Source organism: Cryptotermes secundus, unplaced genomic scaffold (assembly GCF_002891405.2).
Source record: "Cryptotermes secundus unplaced genomic scaffold, Csec_1.0 scaffold209, whole genome shotgun sequence".
NCBI classification, from domain to species: Eukaryota; Metazoa; Arthropoda; class Insecta; order Blattodea; family Kalotermitidae; genus Cryptotermes; species Cryptotermes secundus.
In genome coordinates, this window is record NW_019727789.1 from 1280263 (window position 1) to 1302420 (window position 22158).

General features: G+C 39.9%; 1 protein-coding gene across 2 annotated transcripts in view; it reads left to right on the forward strand.

Moving 5' to 3' along the window:
• Positions 1–1347: 1347 nt before the first annotated feature.
• Positions 1348–22158, forward strand: part of LOC111864966 (leucine-rich repeat serine/threonine-protein kinase 1) — a 105660-nt gene continuing 84849 nt past the window's right edge. For both annotated transcript variants that reach the window (XM_033751640.1, XM_023852618.2), the window contains exons 1-4: positions 1348–1669; positions 2735–2891; positions 3344–3384; positions 4633–4798. In XM_033751640.1, the coding sequence (XP_033607531.1) occupies positions 1619–1669; positions 2735–2891; positions 3344–3384; positions 4633–4798 (415 nt within the window). In that variant the 5' untranslated portion in view covers positions 1348–1618. The remainder of the gene's footprint in view (positions 1670–2734; positions 2892–3343; positions 3385–4632; positions 4799–22158) is intronic.

Below are 22158 nucleotides of genomic sequence, written 5' to 3' on the forward strand. Positions count from 1 at the left end.
GTGAGGGCCAGCTTTTCCGACCGATCGGTGTTTAAAAACGGTTAAGTTCACTGCTTGGTAGCTGCATACAAAAATGTTATCCGTCATTGCATATCTTCCAGTCATAAATACACTCTGACTTTAAGAAACACTGATCCACAGATTAGCACAATTAACAAATCTGTATCTCTGTCAGGACCGCCTCTGTGGTTTAGTGGTCAGATTTCCTGGCTACAGATCCAGGGGTCCAGGGTTCGATTCTCGGCGCTACCAGATTTTCTGAGAAGTAGTGGGGCTTGAACGGGGTCCACTCAGTCTCATGAGGATAATTGAGGAGCTATTTCAAGGAAATAATGGTTCCGGTCTAGAAAACCGAGACTAACGGCCGTGGGATCCGTTGCGCTGATCACGCGATACCCTCTATCCACAAACGTTGGCACTAATTTCGCCGACAAGCAGCGGTCGCTCGGTCGGTATTGTTCGCTTGCGGACTACAGGCTACGGAGGACACTTGTTAAACGAGTCCACACTCATTTTTAAAAGCCAAGTAAGATCCTCCGCAGCACAAGAGATTAGGATTGCAAAATTGATGTGGTGAGAAAGGGAGGGGTAAAGCTGGAAATAAGTTTACTGGCTGAACCCGTGGCTGTGGCTATCATCAGGGTATGCAGGATTTGAGATTCTCACAGTGGTGGATATGAAGAGTACTATATTTGGGGATATAAAGCCGTGTAGTTCGTTAAAAGTCAACATACGTTTCGGAGGAACATATTGCCTCCATCTTCAGGGTCGTAGAATAAGCCGAGCAGCGAGCTGCTTGCCACCTGTTTTAACGTTGGTATCTTGCTCGGCTTATTCTTCGACCATGAAGATGGAAGCGATATGTTCCTACGAAAAGTCAGTTCACTTTCAACAGACTACAGGAGTTATGTCCCAGAAGACAGTACTCTTCATCGACAAACTAGCTTGTAGTAACTTCTCTGGCTGTTAAATTGCTGATGGTCCACTCCAGCGCAGAGAATCTGATTTCGAGTCTTATGGGACCCATGGCCCTCGTGACCATATTTTGCCGATATTTTGCTGCCAGTTATAAGAGTCTTTCAGTAGTTGCTCGATAGATGCCAGAACAACATATTCAAGACCCGCAGGATTCTCTGATTGGCTCACTTACGCGATTCGATTAATTGCAATAGGTGTAGTATGACAATTCCAGACTACCAAGTTCATGTAGGCTGCGAAGAGATGGCAGTTCTACATGATTTCCCCCTCCCACCTATCCCAGTTTCTTTCCCTGTTCAAACCGTTCACGGCGTCAAATGACGTTTACGTTATTAGCCAATAGTATTCAGTTACTGTAGCAGCATCTTGGTGCAAGCACATCAAGAAACTGATGTAGTAATTGGTTGATGACGATTTCCGGAAGTAGATGTCTGAAGGGTCTGAAGCATGTAATGGAGAGTGTATGTGTTGAAAATGTGACTTTTCAGTACTGGAAGTTGCCATTATTGTGCGCTTCAAATGTATTTGTTTTACTAGTCTGATGATTGTGTCGCGTTGTATTTATGTATCCGTAAAATGACAGTCAAGTGTTGTGTCTGAAATTAATGAATATCGGATGAAAATTTGACACTTGACCAGGATGGAAAAGGTTACTCCAGAAGATGATTTCCCTGGAAGACTTCTGCATCAAGTAAGTCCATTGCTGGTTTTGAGAATATTGATACTTAACGAAGTTTTACCAAGTAGTGTTTAATGATTAGTGAGATACAAACATGTTATTTTTCAGTCTTAGTCATAATTTGAGTGCTGCAAGCCTATTGAGCTATGGAATAAAAAAAAGTATGTCTTGAATATGAAACTTTCATGATTGAGAGTATATGTACTCATAAGTAACATGACGTCTATTGAAGATCGTGAAAGTATATTTGATGATTCTGTTATAATGGATCTCCTTGGTAGTACTGTTAGTTTCAGTATGTCTCCTGATGGGATGCTAACCTCTATGGATTATACCTCCAGTCTGTACTTACTCATGATTCCTTTTAAGCTGTGTAGAAGTTACATTATTTATGAAGCTCTGTTTTAACTGATTCAATTGAGTGAAGTCCTTCAGCAGCTGCCAGTTGCTCAGATGCTCAAGAATTTCCCAACATTTCATGGAGCCTGAAGGTTCATTACTGTGTTTACAATAGCCCTCCATTGGTCTCTATCCTGAGTCAGATTGAGTCTGCACTACCCTTTCCTATTTCTCAAAAATACATCCAAATATTGTATTACCCATCGACCTATGTCTCTTTCTTCTTAGTGGTCACTTTCCTGCTGAATTTCATACCAAAACCCTGTTTGCCTTCCTCTTATCCCTATTTAGGCACATGCCCTGCCCATCTTATCCTCCTAGGCTTGATCATTGTAATTATACTTGGAGAAGAGAACAAGTTATGAAGCTCCTCATTATGCAGTTTTCTCTAACCTCCGTCACTTCCATCTCTCTTAAGTCCAAATATTCTCCACAGTGCCCTGTCTTCATCACCCAGATTCTGTGTTCTTAATGTCAGAGACTACATTTCACACCCATATAAAACTACAAAAAAAAAATTATAGTTTTATATATTTTAACCTCTATGTTTTTAGACAGTGGTTTAGAAGACAAGGTTGTGAACTGAATGGTAGCAATACAGAGTTGGGTACTGTAGCATCCTGTTTTATATTGAGGTCATAGTGAATTTATCCGTATACTGTCATTCTTCTGTAATAGGCTGCATTATGGGATAACGCTGAGTTGCTGGAAGATTTGCTGCGGGGAGAACAGATAGCCCACATTAACAGTCAAGACTCTTGGGGGCGAACAGCACTGCATGCAGCAGCCACAACTGACAACTCTCGTTGTTTAGGAATCTTACTTCAAGCTGGTGGTATATTATCATTTGTTAAAGTTGTTTTGATTAAATGAATAATGAAAGAGGACTTTTTTAACCTAGCAAGGACTCATAGCAATACTGGTGAGACATAGCTGCTTCCATTTGCATGTAATTTAGGTAAAGTTAGAAATTTTACCATGTACATTTTGGTGAAAGACAGAGTACCATCAGTATTGTTTGAAAAACAGCCTAAGTTATTGGTAACCTAAACCAGAAAGCCCACCCTAACATTACCTCTGATGCCTTTAAATTTCTGCTTACATGAAGAATTTTAGGTTATGTTAGGTTAGGCATTTTGGTTTGAATTCAGTAAATCTCTGTATGTAACCGTACTGATGGGAATCTGTCTTCTACTTTTCTGTTTTTAAATTATTTACATTTGAAATATGTGTGCTTATATGTATAATACATAGTTCCAGGTATTACTTTTCTTGTCTTTGTTTTAGCGGATCCAAATATTCCTTGTGGTTCCAGAGGAGACAACAGGGTAAGTAATCTGTTAAGCTTAATGTGTGTGTGTGTGTGTGTGTGTGTGTGTGTGCTTTACTATATTTTCACAGTTGAACCTTATTTACTGTTGTACCAAGATGTTAAAAAATTAGCACCAGTGGTAGACGTTGATACCATTTTCTGAAAACTTTGTATCACAGAAATTTATTCAGTGTACAAATTGTCATTCAGATATAAATATATATGCACTAAAAATATACTAACAAACAAACTTCATAGAGCTGAGCCCCTCTTGAGAAGCCGCTAGTTGTGCAGCTACTGAAGAACTTCCTGATATTTTATGGAACCCAAAGGTTCATTACCGTGTTCACAACATCCCTCCACTAGTACTTATCCTAAGCCAGCTTAGGCTGTTTATCCAGAGAATCCGTCAGGTCAGAGACCCTTCATAACAGGTAAAGGTAACGTCTCTGTGCTCAGTGAGTTAAGCACTACGCCATGAAAGCATATGGGGGAGTGGATATATAGATCACCATTTTCTTGACCTCATCACTAGTCGGAGGTGAGAGGTCAGCTTCAGGCCCCGGCCGCTTCATTGGATAGGAGGTTGAGTGGATCCGAGAGCCGGTATGGACGATTTGGAGAAGAGAAAATTCTTGACCCTACTGGAACTCAAATTCCGACCCCTCGGTCATCCAGCCCATAGCCAGTCGCTATACTGACTATGCTACCCCAGCTCCTTTGACATTTCATAACAAGCTTAGTCTTTATGGTGAGAGTTGTTAGCCCCATGCCCAGCCCCCAAGCTGGAGGACTACCCTTTGTTTGCTGCCTACAGCTGTTTATTCAGTATATTTGCAGCTACCCTCCATATCTGGAGGCTGTGTCCTTCATCTGCAACCTGAGGATGACAAGGGACTCACCTAACATGGACTAAAAATATACAGCTTTCTGGAACACACAATATGAGGCCAGAATTATGTGGCATGTCTGTTTATATGCTAAAATTACAACTTCTGAAGTTTTGCATTCAGATTAAAGGCTTGGACTTGTATTAACGCAACGTAAAGTTGCCCCTGGGCTTAATTAGTTAAGCACAGTGCCTTGAAAATGTATGAGGGAGTGGAGGAATTTCCGCATTATTCTTGACCTCACTTCTAGTAACATAATGGATTTAAATTGTGTTTAGATCTGAACAAAAGAGAGAAAAAAAATATTTTTATTACTGTTCAGTTCTGTATGACTATGATTTTGGAACTGTTATACTTTAATGTTTTCTTTTTAGACACCACTTCACATGAGTTCAGAACATGGCTATATAAGCAATGTGAAACAGCTCCTTCTTCATGGGGCTGACCTTGTGGCACGTGACAACAGTGGCCTCACATCGCTTGATATAGCAGAGAAGAGCGAACATATAGAATGCATGCTGGTCCTCAAGCAGACAGCTGGTGAGTACTATGTAGTGAAAGTCTGTGGTAGCAAAGTATTAGGCAAGTTAATGTTTTGATCGGGTAAGTAGATGTGAAAATTACTTATGAATTGTTAATAAGCAATAGTATTACCACACTACCACCACAGTGATGATAATGAAACTAGATTGAACTAGATTGGAAAAATACCACAGAGAGTAACTGAAGGAAGCTTGTAATGTAACAAAAAACAAAACAAAACAAATGGCTTTGTTCTTGAATTGCAGATTAACGGAAAAAGAGAAAGAAGCATATTGAAAATATTCACTGACAGAAAAGTTTAACAGCAAATTCAAGAAATTACAAATCACAGTTAGGAAACTGTCTGGAGAACTGTGCAAAGAAAATTTGAAGAAATCCGAAAAGTTATTAGAACATGACATTATTATGACCCCAGATAATGGGTTTTAGAATATACAAATAACTACGTCTTGAATAAAAGCCATCTAAAAATGTGTACACTTAAAGAAAGAAGGGTAAAAATGTTTTGAAAAACCAGTGACTGAAGAGCTCAGGAGTAAACTGAATATGTAGATAAAGATCAGAAATATGGGGAACCGAAAGTTTGAGAAGATCTGAAGATGTACGAAGTCCAGTGATTGAACTGTTTATCTGTAGAATTGTTTGAATGTTATATAATCAGAAGAAATCTGTTGAAATTGCTTAATAATGTACAGAATTACAAACACCCCAAAGTGATAATAAACATACATTGGGAAGGACCCCCAAACAAATGTGAGAACTATAGAAGCATAACCCTCTTTCCTAAAGCATATAAAATGCATGTGCACATAATAAGAAGTAATATATTCATAGAAAATAATATGAAGAAGGGACAGTGTGGTTTCAAATGGGGAAGAACCTACATAGATGCCATACTGAAGAAATGGAAGACGGAAGAAAAGAATTAGTCTGTTCACATTTTTGCTCTTTGTGGATCGAGGTGAAGTTTACCATGATATATTGTGGAGAATTATACAAGTAAATATCCCAGACATATTAATATAAGGAAGGAACAAAAATATATATTACACCTGGCAGGCGGAGACGTATCAAACCCAAATAACAGTGACATGGTTTGTCTTCTATATTTTTAATTTGTTGACTGCTGTCATAATGCTTGCTGCTTTTCACTACAAGCCACCATGATTTTTTTAAGTTATTTGTCGCTGGCTATTCTGGTGAGAGAGTTGTCATTTCTATGCTGTTGTGAATTGTCACCTATGCTGATGGACATTGTGGTACCACGAACTGCAGTGGACACACTCCTTCAGGGTTTGCACATAACCGGTGGACACATGACAGTAGTATAAAAATGTATGCCCTCATTCCAGAGTGGACATGGGTGTACTTTGTGGCAAAGAGGTAATGGGTCTGAAGGTGACGTTGATGTCTTCTTAGCAACAGGTCATATGATATGATGTTATCCTATATAACCTCTTCATTTGGTTTTCGTCTCAGTACAACAACTATCAGAATCACATTCACATCTCACTGTGTATAATGAGTTTATTATTCTCAATAGTATGACAACACGCTACATGTTTCGGCTTATAAAGCCATCATGAAGCAGTACACATAGTTTAAGAATATTTGTTAATGTATACTGCCTGATGATGGCTTTGTAAGCTGAAACATGCAGCGCGTTGTCATACTATTAAGATTAATAAACCCATTATACACAGTGAGAGGGCACGCAGTAGCATGGATGGTTGAGGCACTACGCTACAAGCCGGAAGGTTGCAGGTTCGAGTCCCTATGAGGCCATTGGATTTTTTCAATTGACCTGATCCTTCCAGCCGCATTATGGCCCTGGGGTCAACTCTGCCTCTAACAGAAATGAGTACCAGGAGACTTCCTGGAGCATAAAGGGTGGCCAGCACGTTAGTAAGGCTGACAACCTTACCGCCATCTATGAGCTGACTATCTAGAAAATGTGGGAGCCTTGACGTCTCACAACCCTATGGTCCTGCATGGCCTGTTACAGTGACATTTTTTTATACAAACAACTGATTCTGACAGTTGTGTTGAGACGGAAATCAATCAAAGAAGTTAAACAAGTCATATGTTCTGCACACATACTTGTGTCCTCCATGGCAGTCACCAGGTTAATATTTACATCAACAAAATCTTACAGCCAAGAAAAACAAGAATTATGGCTGGAAATCAGCCGATACTTAATAGAATAATGTGATACTAAACGCAGATGATTATGTCCCACTTGCTGTATCAGAGGTTGAATTGCAAATTATAGCACACAAACTAAACTTCATTGCAAATAAATATAAATATATATCTCAACTATCAAAACAGAATCTATAGGAACCTACAGCAGTAACATTCACAGAATGGAAATTTTGTTAGACAGTTCTAGAACAAGTATCAGAATTTAAGTATTTATGATACATTTTCCTAGAATACAGAGTGGATATGAGAGTAAAATTACACTCTTATGGAAAAAGATGAGATTCTTAAGAGAAATTTTATCAAATTAATGTTATCAAGAACAAAAATAAGAACATTAATGTTACAGGAAAAGCACCTTTGAAATATGGCAATGAGGTCTGGGAATTTAAGAAAAGGGACACCACAAGAGAAACAAGATTTTTATGACTTGTACTGGTTTCTATGGAATGACATCATCAAAGATACACAGACAGAAATTAAATGTTTCAGATATTATCAGTGAAATTGAAGACTACCGAAAGAATTGGCTCCTACATGTGTAAGAATGATGACATACTGAATGCCAATGCAGGCACTGGAATTTGAAACACTGGCATGAAGAGATCCTGAAGGACTGGATAAAGATTGATATCCTGACTCTTGCATAGTGGATGATATTTATGATGATTAATAGTAAATAATGCAGTTTCCCTGCTTTCTTCCCTCCTCCTCCCCTTAATTTAAATTGAAGTAACCTGAGAAATGGAAAATAGATATTGCAGGTATAGTTACTGGAACATGCTTTGCTTGAAATACCGTGTTGTGGCTAGTGCATTTCTTCATTTTTGTGCTAGTATTGGCAGTCTTATCTTAATTTCTTCTGTAGGACTGTTATAAGCACATGGTAGAAATAGCATAATTTATGGTTACTCCCAAATTTTACAGTCCTCCAGTGTATTGATTCCACATATTGTATAGACACATCAGGTTCCATATCATCCTGATTCCTGTAAGTCTGAAATTCTTCCACATTTAGCAGCATGTCTAAGAATTTAATAATGAAGAAAGTATTATTGTTATTATTATTTATTTAAACTGCAAATGGGTTTTTGCCCGGTGACAGTGGTACTACAATAAGTAACAACACACAAATAACACACATCACACAAAATAACACACCACTCTCAAACAAAACACAGCACACAAAACTACACAAACAACAAAGAACATGCTAGCACACAGTAAGTACAATGAAAATACACCCACAACTATATCAGATGCAACACTTTTGGAGCCAGAATCCAGGGAAAGAAGATAACACCATATTTGTTGTTTGTACCATAGACTTTCTCAGTGAGTAAACTCCCAACCCAGAAAAATGCTAATGAGATGCTTGCTGCTGAAATCCGATTTTTTAAATTTGAAGTGAGGCTGATTGGTTCGGGCAGTAATGTTTCAATCCTGCATTTGAGAGGTTCCTATTTCAAATGTTACACAAGACAGTGACTAACCTGACTGAGTACTTCCAGGTGAATGGTGGGATAGTGCCTTGAAATAGGCTGTGACCGCTTCCTTCCATGTTTCCTTCCAGTTCATCATTCTTTTAATGCTTGTATATAGCCTGAGCTACTGAAAACGTTACTAAGTGAACTGTAAACAAGTAAGTTACACTATAGCGTCTGTGTATGCGAGACTGACTTTTATGAAATTCAGCAAAGGAGGCATGCTATCAGAGACTTGCTCAGTGTCACGTATTTTAGGTCCCAAACTTCTTATTCTAACATGGCAGCTATGTGAATTTTGAGCTGAAAATTATCTGGAGTCATTGCAGTACAGAGATTTGTATTGCAGCTATGCACTGTTAAGGTAATTTATGATATGGGACAATTTCGCCTCACATGAAGTGCTGACAATCAGGCATTTCAAGCAGTTACTGTAAGATTGTTAACACAATGAAGAGAAGACAAGACACTGTGACAACCCAGAATAAAAGTAGACATGTGAAAAGGGTAATTTTTGAAAAACAAAGATGCACAATGTATTTCTTTATTCAGTGACAGTAACTGAAAAACAATTAACTACACTGTCACTGTGGATGAATGGCAGTTCTTTATTGTCTAAACACTGTATAAAGGTGAAGATGTCGCTATGATTAAGCATCATGCCATGGAGATATCTGAGTAGCAGAGGTAAAACTCCACATAATTTTGGCCGTCGTACTAGTTGGAGATGGGGGGGATTAGCTTCATGTTACAGCTCTTGAAAACCGTTTGAAAGAGATGCTGGTACCCATTGAACAGGCAATTGGTTGGACTCCAGAGATATGTAGGTAACTCTTCTACACTGAAGATGGAGGCAGCAAATATCTCCGAAACATTAATGCTGTTCTGCCAGACTACACGGCATCACATCAAAGAAGACAGCAATCTTAATTAACACTGCTGTGAGAACCTCATCTGTCAATTATGGTTATCATACATCACAGCTATCCTCCAGCATCTAAAAAAATTGGATGTTTGAACATTGCCTTTTTTTGGGGTGTATGTTTAATATACAGAACATTTTGTGAGTGGATAAACTTCTGTCTATAGCTGGCTGGCTGTCATTATATTGACAGTTAATTTTATTTTGTGTTTTAGTGGCAATGGTTGAACATAAAGCCTTTAATATAGTGCATTTTCCTGACATAACATATATTTCAGAATAAAATGTAAGTTACCATCTGAGTTTAACAAGTTTACTTCCTTGTGCTGATTACCTGTTATTAAAACCCAAACGTATTTTATACACATGACCATTTCCGGGGGTTGTACCATATGAAAAAAAAAAAAAGAAAACCTTTGCAATTGATACATATGAAAATGAAAGATTTAAAATATTCATATAATAAATTTCTTACACAAGGTTAAAATTATTATTTTGTATAATCCATAGTTATTTCAGTTCAGATAACTACGCTGTTATGCTATGTTGTATGTTGTTGGCTTATACTCATTTTTTGGTGTTGGAGAAATGGAGTTCTGCTATAATGATGTGGTTCTTGGCAGGTGAAATTTTGAATGCCACAATGAACTGAACTGCCGTGACCGTATCTTCTGTGTGTGATTTTTAACACACTGTTAGCTTTAGTTTTAAACGTTTCTAAGAAATTTATGGCACACATTTTTAACCTTTTATTTTTATATGTATATGAATTGTGATGTTTCCCTTTACTATGGTACACCCCATGAAGATGATGATGTATGACTAAAACATGTTGTGGTTTTAACAACATGTAATCAATACAAGAAATTAAAGTAGATGTATTAGGTGGTAATATACATCTTGTTCTAGAACATAAAGCCCCTTCCATGCTTACCTCTTATATGAAATACAAGGTTAATTACTGTCACCAAATAGGCATGGGTGTTTCCAGATTGCTTCTGTATTATTATTTATGACCATCTTCACAGAACATTTAACAGTATATGGACTCTGCAGTTTATAATGTTATCATTATATAACATATTAATGAACCAGACTCAAAACTAAAGATCAGAAACAAGGAATTAGATCTGACCTGATCTGAGTTGCATATTGAAGAGTTTTTCATCACTTATATAAACTTGTTAAAAGCATATCTTTGTAAGGGTATCCTTATATGGATGGGTTCATGCATAATCTACAGGTGGATCTTTTATGTAAGACAACACATGATCTGGCTCTTCAGTTATTGCAATTCATGGTCACTGCTGTGTATGTTAGAAGCAGGAAATTGCAGTGTCACAGTTCACTAAGTTTCCAGAGGAAGTCAGAATTATTTAGGCTCTGTGTAACAAAGTGGAGGCCTTCCTAAAGTGAGGTCATGAAGGTATGTTATGTGTCTGAACCTCTGAATAGGCCACCAGGCTCTCTGAAGATTATGGAGAATATGAAGGGTTCTGTCCTGTCTTCTGGGATATAATGCTGTGTACTCTTGCAGCTGACATGGTCACTCTGGGGACCATCACATTATCAGTCAACAATCCATACATACAGGTATTACAGCCATTTGGATAAGGAAATTGTCAGTTTTACATTTAATTCTCGTGCATATCTTTACAGTATACACTGTACCACCCTAATATAGGGGGTTTGTCATCTGAATTTACACACTTGAAAAATCAAAATACATAAATTCATCTACAGAATAAAAGGAATGTTTCAGCAAAAAAGATTTTAATTCCTTTTTAAATGAGTTAAATTTTTCCTTTGTTTTATTTGATTTGGGACCTTATTATACAAACTAATTCCCATATTTATCACAATCCTCTTGAAAAGAGTTGTATTACAGCGCTGTACATGAAAATTTAATTTTCTTCGTGTGTTATAATTATGAATGTCCAAATTTATTGCCATAAAAGCCTTGTATTTTTTGATAAAGCATGTCACCTCCAATATATACAGAACAGAAATAGAATCAAAACAGTCATCAAATTTTAATTGGTATTTTTACTTGTTATAAGAAATAAGAACAAAAGAAAAAAAGTTCTGTAACCTAGATTTGTCGTTACTAATGGGGTCTTCCACATTTTCATTGCCCTGAAATCTGTAAATCTGTACCTGTGTTTGTATACTAAGCTACTAAACTTATTGCAGTACTGATGACTGAAGCATTTCTTCTTCGCTATTTATTGCTGTAATGTTCTGTTCCTTTTTGTAACTACTGGACTCTCCATCTGCTACAAACTTACGACTGACATACATAACAGAATAGCAATTGTGTGCTGCCATATTACCATCCATTCCATAACTACCAACTATAGAATTTTAAGTTCTCACAACACTGATTACAGACCATCCCTTCTGGGATGTAACACTGTGTAGTTCAGTGAAAGTCAACTGAAACACTGGCTGACTTTCACCAAATTAAATGGTGTTATATCCTCTTACTGTTAACAGATGTGAATAATGGCAGATTAGGGAACATTAAATATTCCCTGCTCAGGTCACATGAGAATTGATTGAATGGAACAGAATGTGAGCTCTTTTAAGATGCTGTGCAGTTCCAGAATTGAAGACAATTTCTTCAGCTGTGATGAGCATCTATAAAGGAGCTGTGACTGGAGTAATGGTCAGTCACCAGAGGTGACTACAGATATGTAATTTTGGCTTTAGCCATGTCATATATTGATACTTTGTGGTATTCTTAGAGTTCTTGAGGATACTGTTCAGTTCAAGAGTTGAAAGAAACAATTTCTCGGGCAGTGATCTGTCTCAATAAAGGAACTGAGGCTTGAGTAATGAACAGGCACCAGAGGCGACTGCTGTTTTGTAAATTTGGCTTTCAGGAGTTTAGGCATATCATATCTCTCTCTCTCTCTTTCCCCCCCTCTCTGGTGCTGCAGCCCCAATTTTGGCCTTGGCTTACCTCCACGAAATTCTCCGTTTCACTTTTGGTTTACTAGATCTTGACATTTGTTAGGACTCCTTGTACAGGTGATCAGCTCGTTGCAAGACCTCTACCTGTACACAAACACAGAAAAATGAACATACACACACAAGCGCCCGTGCCCTGAGTGGGATTCAAACCCATGATCCTGGCTTCCGAACGAGCAAAGACAGTGCATGCCTTAGACCACTCAGCTACCGTGACTGGCATCATGTGTTGATACTTTTATGATATTGCATTCCTGCTTGATCTTAATAATTCATGTATTGCTGAAACAAACACAGCCACTCCTTTCAGCATTGCACTTCTCTTTAAGTTGGTAATTTAGTGACATTGTATGTATCTGGGCTATGTAGCAACAGATGATAGAATGTTTAATGAATGTTGAGTAGTTGATGGTATGAGATTCAGAAGGGGAAACAGAAGTACTCAAAGAAAACTGGCCCCATTACCACTCTATCCATCACAGATCCAATGTGAACTGATGTGGGAACAAAACTTGGCTGTCATCATGGGAAGCCAGCCAGTAGTTACCTGAGCTATGTCATGGTCATTACAGCAGTTCGAATATTTTTAGACTTTGTGCGTTCACTTGGTTTTTCTCCTTAAGTTAGTTGGAAAACCTGAAAGGTGAAGTGCATTTGTGAGATCTGGATGTAGAAGGGAGTATAATATTAAAATTGATCTTAAAGAAATAAGGTGGGGGAGAATGGTTTTGATTCATGTTGCCCAGGATAGGTTCTAGGTCTGAGTCTCCATTGAGTAAAAGCACAGGTTCTGTTTCTGACTTGAGGCATGGAGGGACATTATCTGAGGGATGTGGTGACTGGGACTAACTCTTATACTGGATCCCTCAGATTAGGTTGCCTTATGCTTTAAGATTTTACCAATTTCAAAGTCATAGCATTTTAAGAGAAAAAGATCAAGACAATGGATAAGGCTCAAGGTAAAAAGTAAAAATTGTCCCTGTGCTTAATTAATTAAGCACCGTGAAGGCAATGGAGAGTGGAGGTATAGCACCTCTGTTCTTGACCTTGGCACTAGATGGAGGTGAGTGGCTAAGTTCATGTCCTGGCTGCTTCACCTCCAGGGAAAGAACCCCAGTACCCATCGGATACAAGGCTGGGTGGATCCCAGGGCCGGTTTTAGATGCTGTGGAGAAGAGAAAAACCTTGCCAAGACATTAGAACTCAATGTTCTATTATTGATCATGTCGAAAAATGTTTAAAATAAATTTATAGATCTGCATCAAATCTGTGTTTTGTCATGTTACAGTTTCGGTCTGTAGGATGAACCACTTTTATGAAAATTCACGAAGTTCGATGTGCATTTTATGTAAATCGGGTATTACAGTGTATTGGTATGCACGAGAATGAAATTTTCCCAACTTTAGATGAAAGACACAAACTCGAAATCCATTTTTGACCTTTAGGAGATGAAACATGTGTATAGGTCTGTAATCTATAATGATTGCACCCAGTTCATGCATTACATGAATTGCCACATTGATAATGACTGTCAGGGGCTAAGTACAGGGTGTTATAACCAAATGCTTCCGCACCAGGAAAAAGAAATCAGCTTTACAATGGAACCGTAGTGTGAAATGTGACTGAAATGCAGTGATGTCAGTTTTGTTTCCGCGTGTTGAAACGTCACGTGCCGACCTGGAAACCTTACAGAGGATGTTCCCCCCTTCCCCCAACCCAGATGTACCGGATGCACGCTGGAGAAGAGATTGGTATTGAAGCCCCACCCATGAAATGCCTCGACTTATCGGTATAAGTAACTGTTAGTATGAACACTGAACTGAAATACTTTGTGATTTATTTACCGACGCTGTCAATATATATCCCAGACTCTAGAACGTCTAACAGTGAAATCACAGTGAGTAATGAATTGGAAATAATTTGGAAGGAAACGGCTTCATGGAGGACCTATACCAGCGTTTGTCTAGAGAGGCAAGAAATTCTGTTAGGTTAGTTCGTGGCCTGGCCGAGATTCAAACCAAGCAACTTCCGAATAATAGTCTATAGGATTACCGCTAGACCAGCGTTATTAGTCGAGGGAAGAAACTTGTGAAGACTGTCACTTCCCAGGCGTGTTTCGTAGAAGGCATTGTAAGCGATGTACTAACAACATTCATGCTCCCGATATTGCTTATAAGGAAATAAAATATAGTTGATGTGGGAAAACGGAAGTGATATTTTGGAGGCTCAGTATTTCAAATAAAATTGATAATTATGACGGCGATGAACTGCCATATAATAACAATTACATTTATACCCAACTATTCATTGTTGATACTTGTTCAAATTGACGAGGAGGCAGAAAATTTTAGTAAAAAATAAAGTAAAGGTATCGCTGTAACAGGCCGTGGAGGCCCATAGGCTTGTGAGACGTCAAGACTCCCACATTTTCTAGACAATCGGCTTATAGATGGCGCCAAGGTTGTCAGCCTCACGCGGCGGCCACCCTTTACCCCCAAGAATATTCCTGGTACTCATTTCTGTTAGGGGCTGAGTCGACCCCAGTGCGGCTGGAAGGATTAGGTCAATTGAAAAGAATTCCTATGATCTCATCAGGACTTGAACCCGCGACCTTCCAGCTTGTAGCATAGTGCCTCAACCAGCTACGCTACCGCGTGTCCCTGGGCAGAACTTTTTACCAAATTAATAAATAATCAGTTTTAAAGCTTCACTGTTCGATGTTGTTACACACACGAAGTGAAAATTATATATATATATACACACACACACACACACACACACACACATATAACATGCTTAATTTGTTTTTTCGAAGTCGTAACAGAGCACTGCATCAGAGCAACAGTAAAATTTTAACAAAGTCCGATCTCAATCAAGAATATCGTTTGCTTCTTTCTTATTTGTGATAGTTCCTTAAAACAGTTGCCGCATTTGTTTTTTCGCGTCGTAAAATAAGTCACCGCATCGAGTTGTTTTCATGCGTGGACATGGACGAACGGGTGGGGCTCAGCAACCCTGCGAACGCACGCACGCTTAAAAAATAAATATGGATCGGACATTTTTAGTATGGGGTATAAGAAGTTAAGGCAGTCATAATTTAGAAATCTATGTATTGTGATATCGGAGTCAGTATAGCGAGGGGCTACGGGCTGGACGGCCCGGCTTCGATTCCCGGCAATTCAAGATGTTTTTCTTCTCCACAGCGTCCAGACTGACTCTGGGGCCCAACCAGCCTCATATTCGATGGGTGCCGGGGATCTTTCACCAACGACAGGGGTTTAAGGCAGACCAATCACCTCCATCTAGTGCCGAGGTCAAGAAAGGCGGAACTATACCTCCACTCCTCCATATCTGCATGGCATAATGCTTAACTAATTAAGCACAGGGACAACGTTACCTTTGCCATGTATTGTGATGCCCATAGTGCGATTAACTCTGCAACAAAGGACGTTTAACTACCAGAAATAAGTATCAGGTCGTGTGAGGCGTTTGAAATCGTAAAGACCGTATTTGGATAGTTCGTGTGATCCAAAAGTGCGCATTCCTGTTGTCCTCATACTGTTATGAGAGTTGTTCACGGTTAAAAGTAATGTAGGACAAGACTGAGGTAGCAATTTCACGGCTGCAGCGCTGGAACCGGTCTTGAGATTGCTGATGGATGGAAGCGATTTTTGCTGCTCTCAGTGATGCGCCGCTAATGACGGTCACAGCAGCATCATTGTTTCGTCTTCAGATCAGCTTCAGCGCACAAGTGGTATTTATCGTGAAGTTACAGACAGACAGTGTGGTGTCAGCGTACGGGAAGATAGTAATTTTGCAGTAGACATTGTTAACAAGTTCAGATAACTGCAAGATTTGTTCTTGTGGGTTTCTTTTAGATTGTCGTTTGGAGAGCTTAGATTATGTGGTAATGTTTTTATAGTGAGCAAAATGACAGTGGATTCCTTCTGAAAAAGCACAGTGACGGTATTAAAATCATAACTAGAGATTCTTTGCAACGATTAGAATCAATATTTTCGAATTATCTTCGTGTAGCCTTTTGGTGAATTTTGTTAGGACGTGTTACATTTATCTTTCTACCGTACAGATATCTTTAAAGGTAAACAGATACACAAATCTTGTTCTAAGGAGTTTTATTTTGTTGATTTAATGGCAATTTCTTATAGAATAGCTTATAAGAATAATTTACGTAATCTTACATGTACGACGTTATAAAAAAAGACTCATCCGGACTAGAAATTGTAAAACTTGTGTGTGATTTTTATGTTCATTACCGTAGGTCAAATCTGATGGGACAGTGACTGTTTGGTGGAATTCAGGTCACCGTTATCCAAGATATAAATGAGCAAACACATTGAAGAAAAAAGTTTTATGTTAATATGATCTGTTGGCATAGGATTCCTGATTATTTTAATTTTATAAATTTTTAATACGAGGATAACCAAAAGTAACACTAAACTTTTATTTGTATTTACAATTTTCGTGTTATTGTGTATAAGATCTAAAAGTTTATGACGATGGTACATTAGCACAAATATTATGTTTCTGGTCATTATCCATCGTCTTGTCTTTATCTAAAAACTGTCGTGTTTATTTTTCAAAACACAACATTTCGGAGACTGGATTCTGTCCCTGTCTCCGGGAATAGGAACTAACTATATCGATTGGGCTCAAGTGAGTAGGTTTTACCTGAAGATGGAGACAGAAACCAGTCTCCGAAATGTTGTGTTTTGAAAAATAAACAGGATGGTTTTTACATAAAGACAAGACGATGGACAATGTCCAAAAACATAATATTTCTGCTGTTGTATGTTTATATTTGCTTACGTTGCCGATATCTACTAACGAGACTACGCATATTTGTGACTTATATAATATTCAAGTTCCAACAAATATACAGTAGTGGGAAAAGCGTAACGAAATGAAGGTAAAGATAAAGATAAAGATAACTAAATGAAACTAATGCTATTTCTTAGTAACTCGGTAAATCACTCGGCAGCTTTTAACGCCGGTAGAGGCTGGTTCGATGACGTTTCTGATTTATTCTTCGTTCGTTACAAGCTGAAGTTCATGTGCTTAAGTAACCACGTAAAGACCGAATTTATTCTGCTTAATATTGACGCGTGTTGCCTATGCAGCGCGACAAATAACTTCACGTGAATCTCGGACTTAGCAAATATTTATTCTCCTTCCCTCTTACACTTATATACTCTTTACAATGTCATAGTCAATCCTTCTGCTGTGGTCACTTCTCGACTTCACTCACTTCACGATTATTTATTGAACTCATTCACCCACACTTATTTAGAGTCAGGAATACAGTTCGCTTAGTGGGGGGTGGAATCCAACTGGTCCACTCGGCACGGCGGCCACTGATTGGCCTATTGTACCCGCCCGGGTGATTATGATGATGGAGAATTTGGTAGAATGAAGATTGGCAGGGGAAACCGAAATACTCCGAGAAAACCAGCCCCACGCCATTTTGTCCACCACAAATCCCACTTGACCGCCGCAGTGGGAACCCAGCGACAAACCGCTTGAGCTATGGCGCGGCCTTACAGGAATAGAGGTTACCGTCACTTGCAGTATCACAATTACTGCTTCCACTATATCTCGGCGATGGGCGTAAGATAACACGTCACAATATATACAAATTCAGTTCGTACATCACACGAAACACATTACATATCCGCTACAAAGATCAGCTGGTTAATACCGCTAGGCAAAATCTCTATTTACCATGATAACCATACGAAACACACAAATACAATGCAGGTTGTGCGTACAGATTTACTGGTCTTTAAAGGGTTAAGTACAACCCCATGAAGGCGTATGGACGAGTGGAAGTACATCTCCATTCGGCCTTGACCTTGGCATTAGGTGAAGTGAGCGGGCACCTTCACGCACCCGCCGCTTTACTCTTGGGGAAGGAGCCCATCGGTTTGGCTGGGTCTAGACGCTGTTCATTTCATTCATTAGTACTCTGTCAGACGATAGGTCCACATTCCCTTCCAAAACAGTACCTCCACTTAATGCGATCTAGAGCTTCTCGCATGGTAGTTTTTCCATTTGCTTTCCACATCGCAGTACAACAGCCGTTCAAGCCACGCTGGTCACGCCTGTTACTATACGAGCTTGAACCATCTCGAGCATCATTTGTTCTGTGTTTCAAGGCGCTGCTGATGACGCTGCTTCCGGCATCAGTTTTTGGTTTTTGGTGTGTCTCTTCGTATGATGCCTACCCTTTGACCTGTCCAGCAAGGGTGGCCCTGCCAGTAACTACGCTACGGCTGGTATAGCTCTCAGGGTCCTTGGCATACTCAAACCGCCTCACCACGATAAGGTGGAGACACCAACGCTGTGCATGAGAGAAAATCTCTTGCTCTGGTCGTCATGCCTGTAAAGTAGCTGAACTATCCCGGCTTCGTTCTCTGTCGGAAGATTTGTACCTTTGTGATCCAGATCGCAGTTCCACATTTGTAGCAGTTTGAAATGACGTAGTTGATATACAGTGATAACTTGCCCAGACTCCGTATGGATTCAGGACTGAATAGGTTAATCGTGGTCTTGTGTTGTGTCGTGTGGTCAGCGCAGCGTTTCCCCATAGCCGTTAATCTCGGTTTTCTAGACCGGAGCCGCTATTTTCTTGAAATAGCGCCTCAATTATTCTCACGAGGCTGAGTGGACCCCGTTCCAGACCCACTACTTCTCAGAAAATGTTGTAGCGCCGGAAATCAAACCCCGAACCTCTAGATCTGTAACCAGGAACTCTGATCACTAGACCACAGGGGCTTCTAACTTAACTGTGCATTATTATCGTGGGACGGACACAGGCATGTGGGTTAAGGGCGCATAGAAGTACAGTTGAAGGTATTCTGCGCAGATCAGGGACTTCTTTTTGCACGGAAGCCAGGTAATAAAGAAACCTCCTGTTCGGGAACACACGAACACACTTCAACGTTTTCTTTCTGTTTAGAAACCCGATAGGAAGGACGCGACACTTTCCTGGTGATTTCCGTATGATTTTGTATGTTGCATGCGGCTCTGATATTCAGGACATTTTTCTGTTGGTGATACAAAACCTTTACCGCGTCTGTGGTCTAGTGGTCAAAGTTCCAGGTTATAGATTTAGAGGTCCCGTGTTCGATTCCCGGCGCTACCAGATTTTATGAGAAGTAGCAGGTCTGGAACGGGTTCCACTCAGCCTCGTGAGGGTAATTGAGGAGCTACCTGAATGGAAAAGTAACAGCTCCGGTCTAGAAAACCGAAATTAACGGCCGTGGAGATCAGTTGCGCTGACCACGTGACATCCTCTATCCGCTAAAGTTGGCACCACCTTCGCCGACAAGTTGGGGTCGCTCGGTCGGTATAGTTCGCTTGCGGACTAAAGCTACGGCGTTTTTTTATGCAAACCTTTATATCATTTGAAATTTTCACGGTGAATTTGTGCAGTGAAGTTGTACCGCGTTGCGCAGACATTTTCCTAAATTTGTGTTACTGATTCCATATTGACGTTGCTGATCAGCCGAAAGGACTTCGTAGGATACAGACCTTGTTGCAAATCATGGATAATGCACTGCGTACGGCTGCTGAGAGACCTATTTTAAGCTTAAAAATCAGATGCAGTGCGCAAGATGGTGGCATTCCGTTCTCATTACGGGCATACGGTACGTTCTCTGCGTGCATCATAGTGACTGGCTTGAGTGAGCGGAAATTTAATTAACCGGTCCACAAATAAAGAGGCATGCAGCGGAGAAAGCATGGGAAAGTGGTCCTTTATCTCCTTAGAAGGGTGCAGATACCGGGTACTAAAAAGTATTTGAGGGGGCTCTCTCGAAGCATTTAACGTCAGTATACAGTAAAACCTGTCTACCAATTATTTAGGCTAGAACAGTGGTTCTTAATCTTTGTTAGACCGCGGCTTGATAATTTTTTTTTCTATAAGACGATGGCCCGGTATAATTGATGCCAGGACTCGATAGCGGGCCGCGGCCCGGCGGTTGAGAAACATTGGACTAGAATACCAGCGAAAACTTCCGTTCTTTCAACTGGGATTTTGTAAAATAAATTGCCTGTTTTTTATGACAGTTTTATGAATATGAATTCACATGGATCAAAGACGAACCTCCGAAAGTGCCCTTAAACTGTGAGAGCCAGGATAGCTGAGTCAGTATAGAGTCTAGGCTCCATGCTTGACCACCGATGAATCGGGGTTCAGTTTCTGGTAAAGTCAAGAGATTTTTCTCTTATCCACTACGTCAGTTTCCGATGGGAACTATGTTTTTTCTCTCTCCGGGGATAAAGTGACCGGATCGTGAATATGACAGATCACTTCATAGTGCCGAGGTTACCATTATATTGAGCTATACCTCTACTTCTCCATACGTCTTCATGATATGGTGCTTAAGGTCAGGGAAAGCTTTAGTTCTTTTTTACTTTTATGGATAGCTCAGTCGGTACAGCGACGGCCGAGGTGCGATTCCTGCTAGGGGAAAGGGATTTCTCTATTTCACATTGTCTAGACTGGCTGTAGGGCCCACCTAGTCTCCTATCCAGTGGGTACCTTGGGCAAAGCGGCCGGAGCTTGAAGCTAACAGCTCACCTCCAAGTAGTGCCCAGGTCAAGAATGGTAGATTTATACCTCGACTCCCCTATAAGTCTTCGTGGTGTGGTGCTTAATTAATTAAGCACAGGTACAACTTTATCTTTACCTGATATCCCATCGTAGGAGAAAGTTGCTCTCTTGCCGTTAGGCAGAAACTTAGTCCTTTCCCTCTGTGGGCTTATAAGCAGCTTCCAAGACCTACTCAAATGGACGCCGTTGTTGTTGTTCATGATGTTATGGTGGAGTTCGATCACTCTCCCTTCCTTTTCGAGCCGATCCCTGCGTTTGGATTTCTCGGCCAGAACGCTGGTGTTGTTAAACAGAATTCGATGAGGACATGAGCATCGGCTGGAGGAACAAGGCAGGCATCTTCCCCTTCCGGAGGATTCTGAAAAGAAATAAAAGGAAATTACAAGTCATTAATACTAAAAACATTATTTTGAAATATGGCGCTATGTAAGAAAAATTTCTGACTGCCTTCATAGGAGGGAATCCTTGCTGCTCTTCTGGAAGACAGTATGAGTGGTGAATTGGCAACGACTTGTTAGGAAGCAGATATGAACTAGTGAACTTTGGTGTTCTGTAAGAAATGTAAGCATAGTTAATCTCTTGACCTCGTTTCGAATAACCTGTTAACTGCTCACTTATCTTAAAAGAATTCAGCATCTGACCGATAGTTCTGACGCTGAGATTGAAGACTCGAATAGCGTAAAAGGCATGTATTTGTCCGTTGCGGTTGTCGAAACGCATAATGACCATTACCTACACTGGCTTCGTAAGGAAGACATAAAATGCAAGAACGTCTCAGTTCAGCGGATAGATTGTGAGACAGCAGTTAGTTAGATAGCTGAATCAGTAAAGGATTGTGGATGGTTCCGTTTGCCTCGTGATGGTACTGTAGCAATGCAACGCCTTCAGCGCATCTTCTTTGGCGCCGCAGAAGCTAGAAGGAACTCCATTGTCGTCGATGCGGAAGCGGCCTTCGAAGCTTGCAGTTACTTCGTGAACGATGTTGACCCAGGCAAGTAGACAAACCACTCGAGGGGCTAAAGCTTCCACACGGTAGTTTTTTTTGAACTTATAGACCAGTTTGTAAGTTTTGAGGTTTTCACGGCGATGACTATGATGAAAGTCGTCTTCTGGGTTTTGGCAGTAGCTCTCTGCATTCACA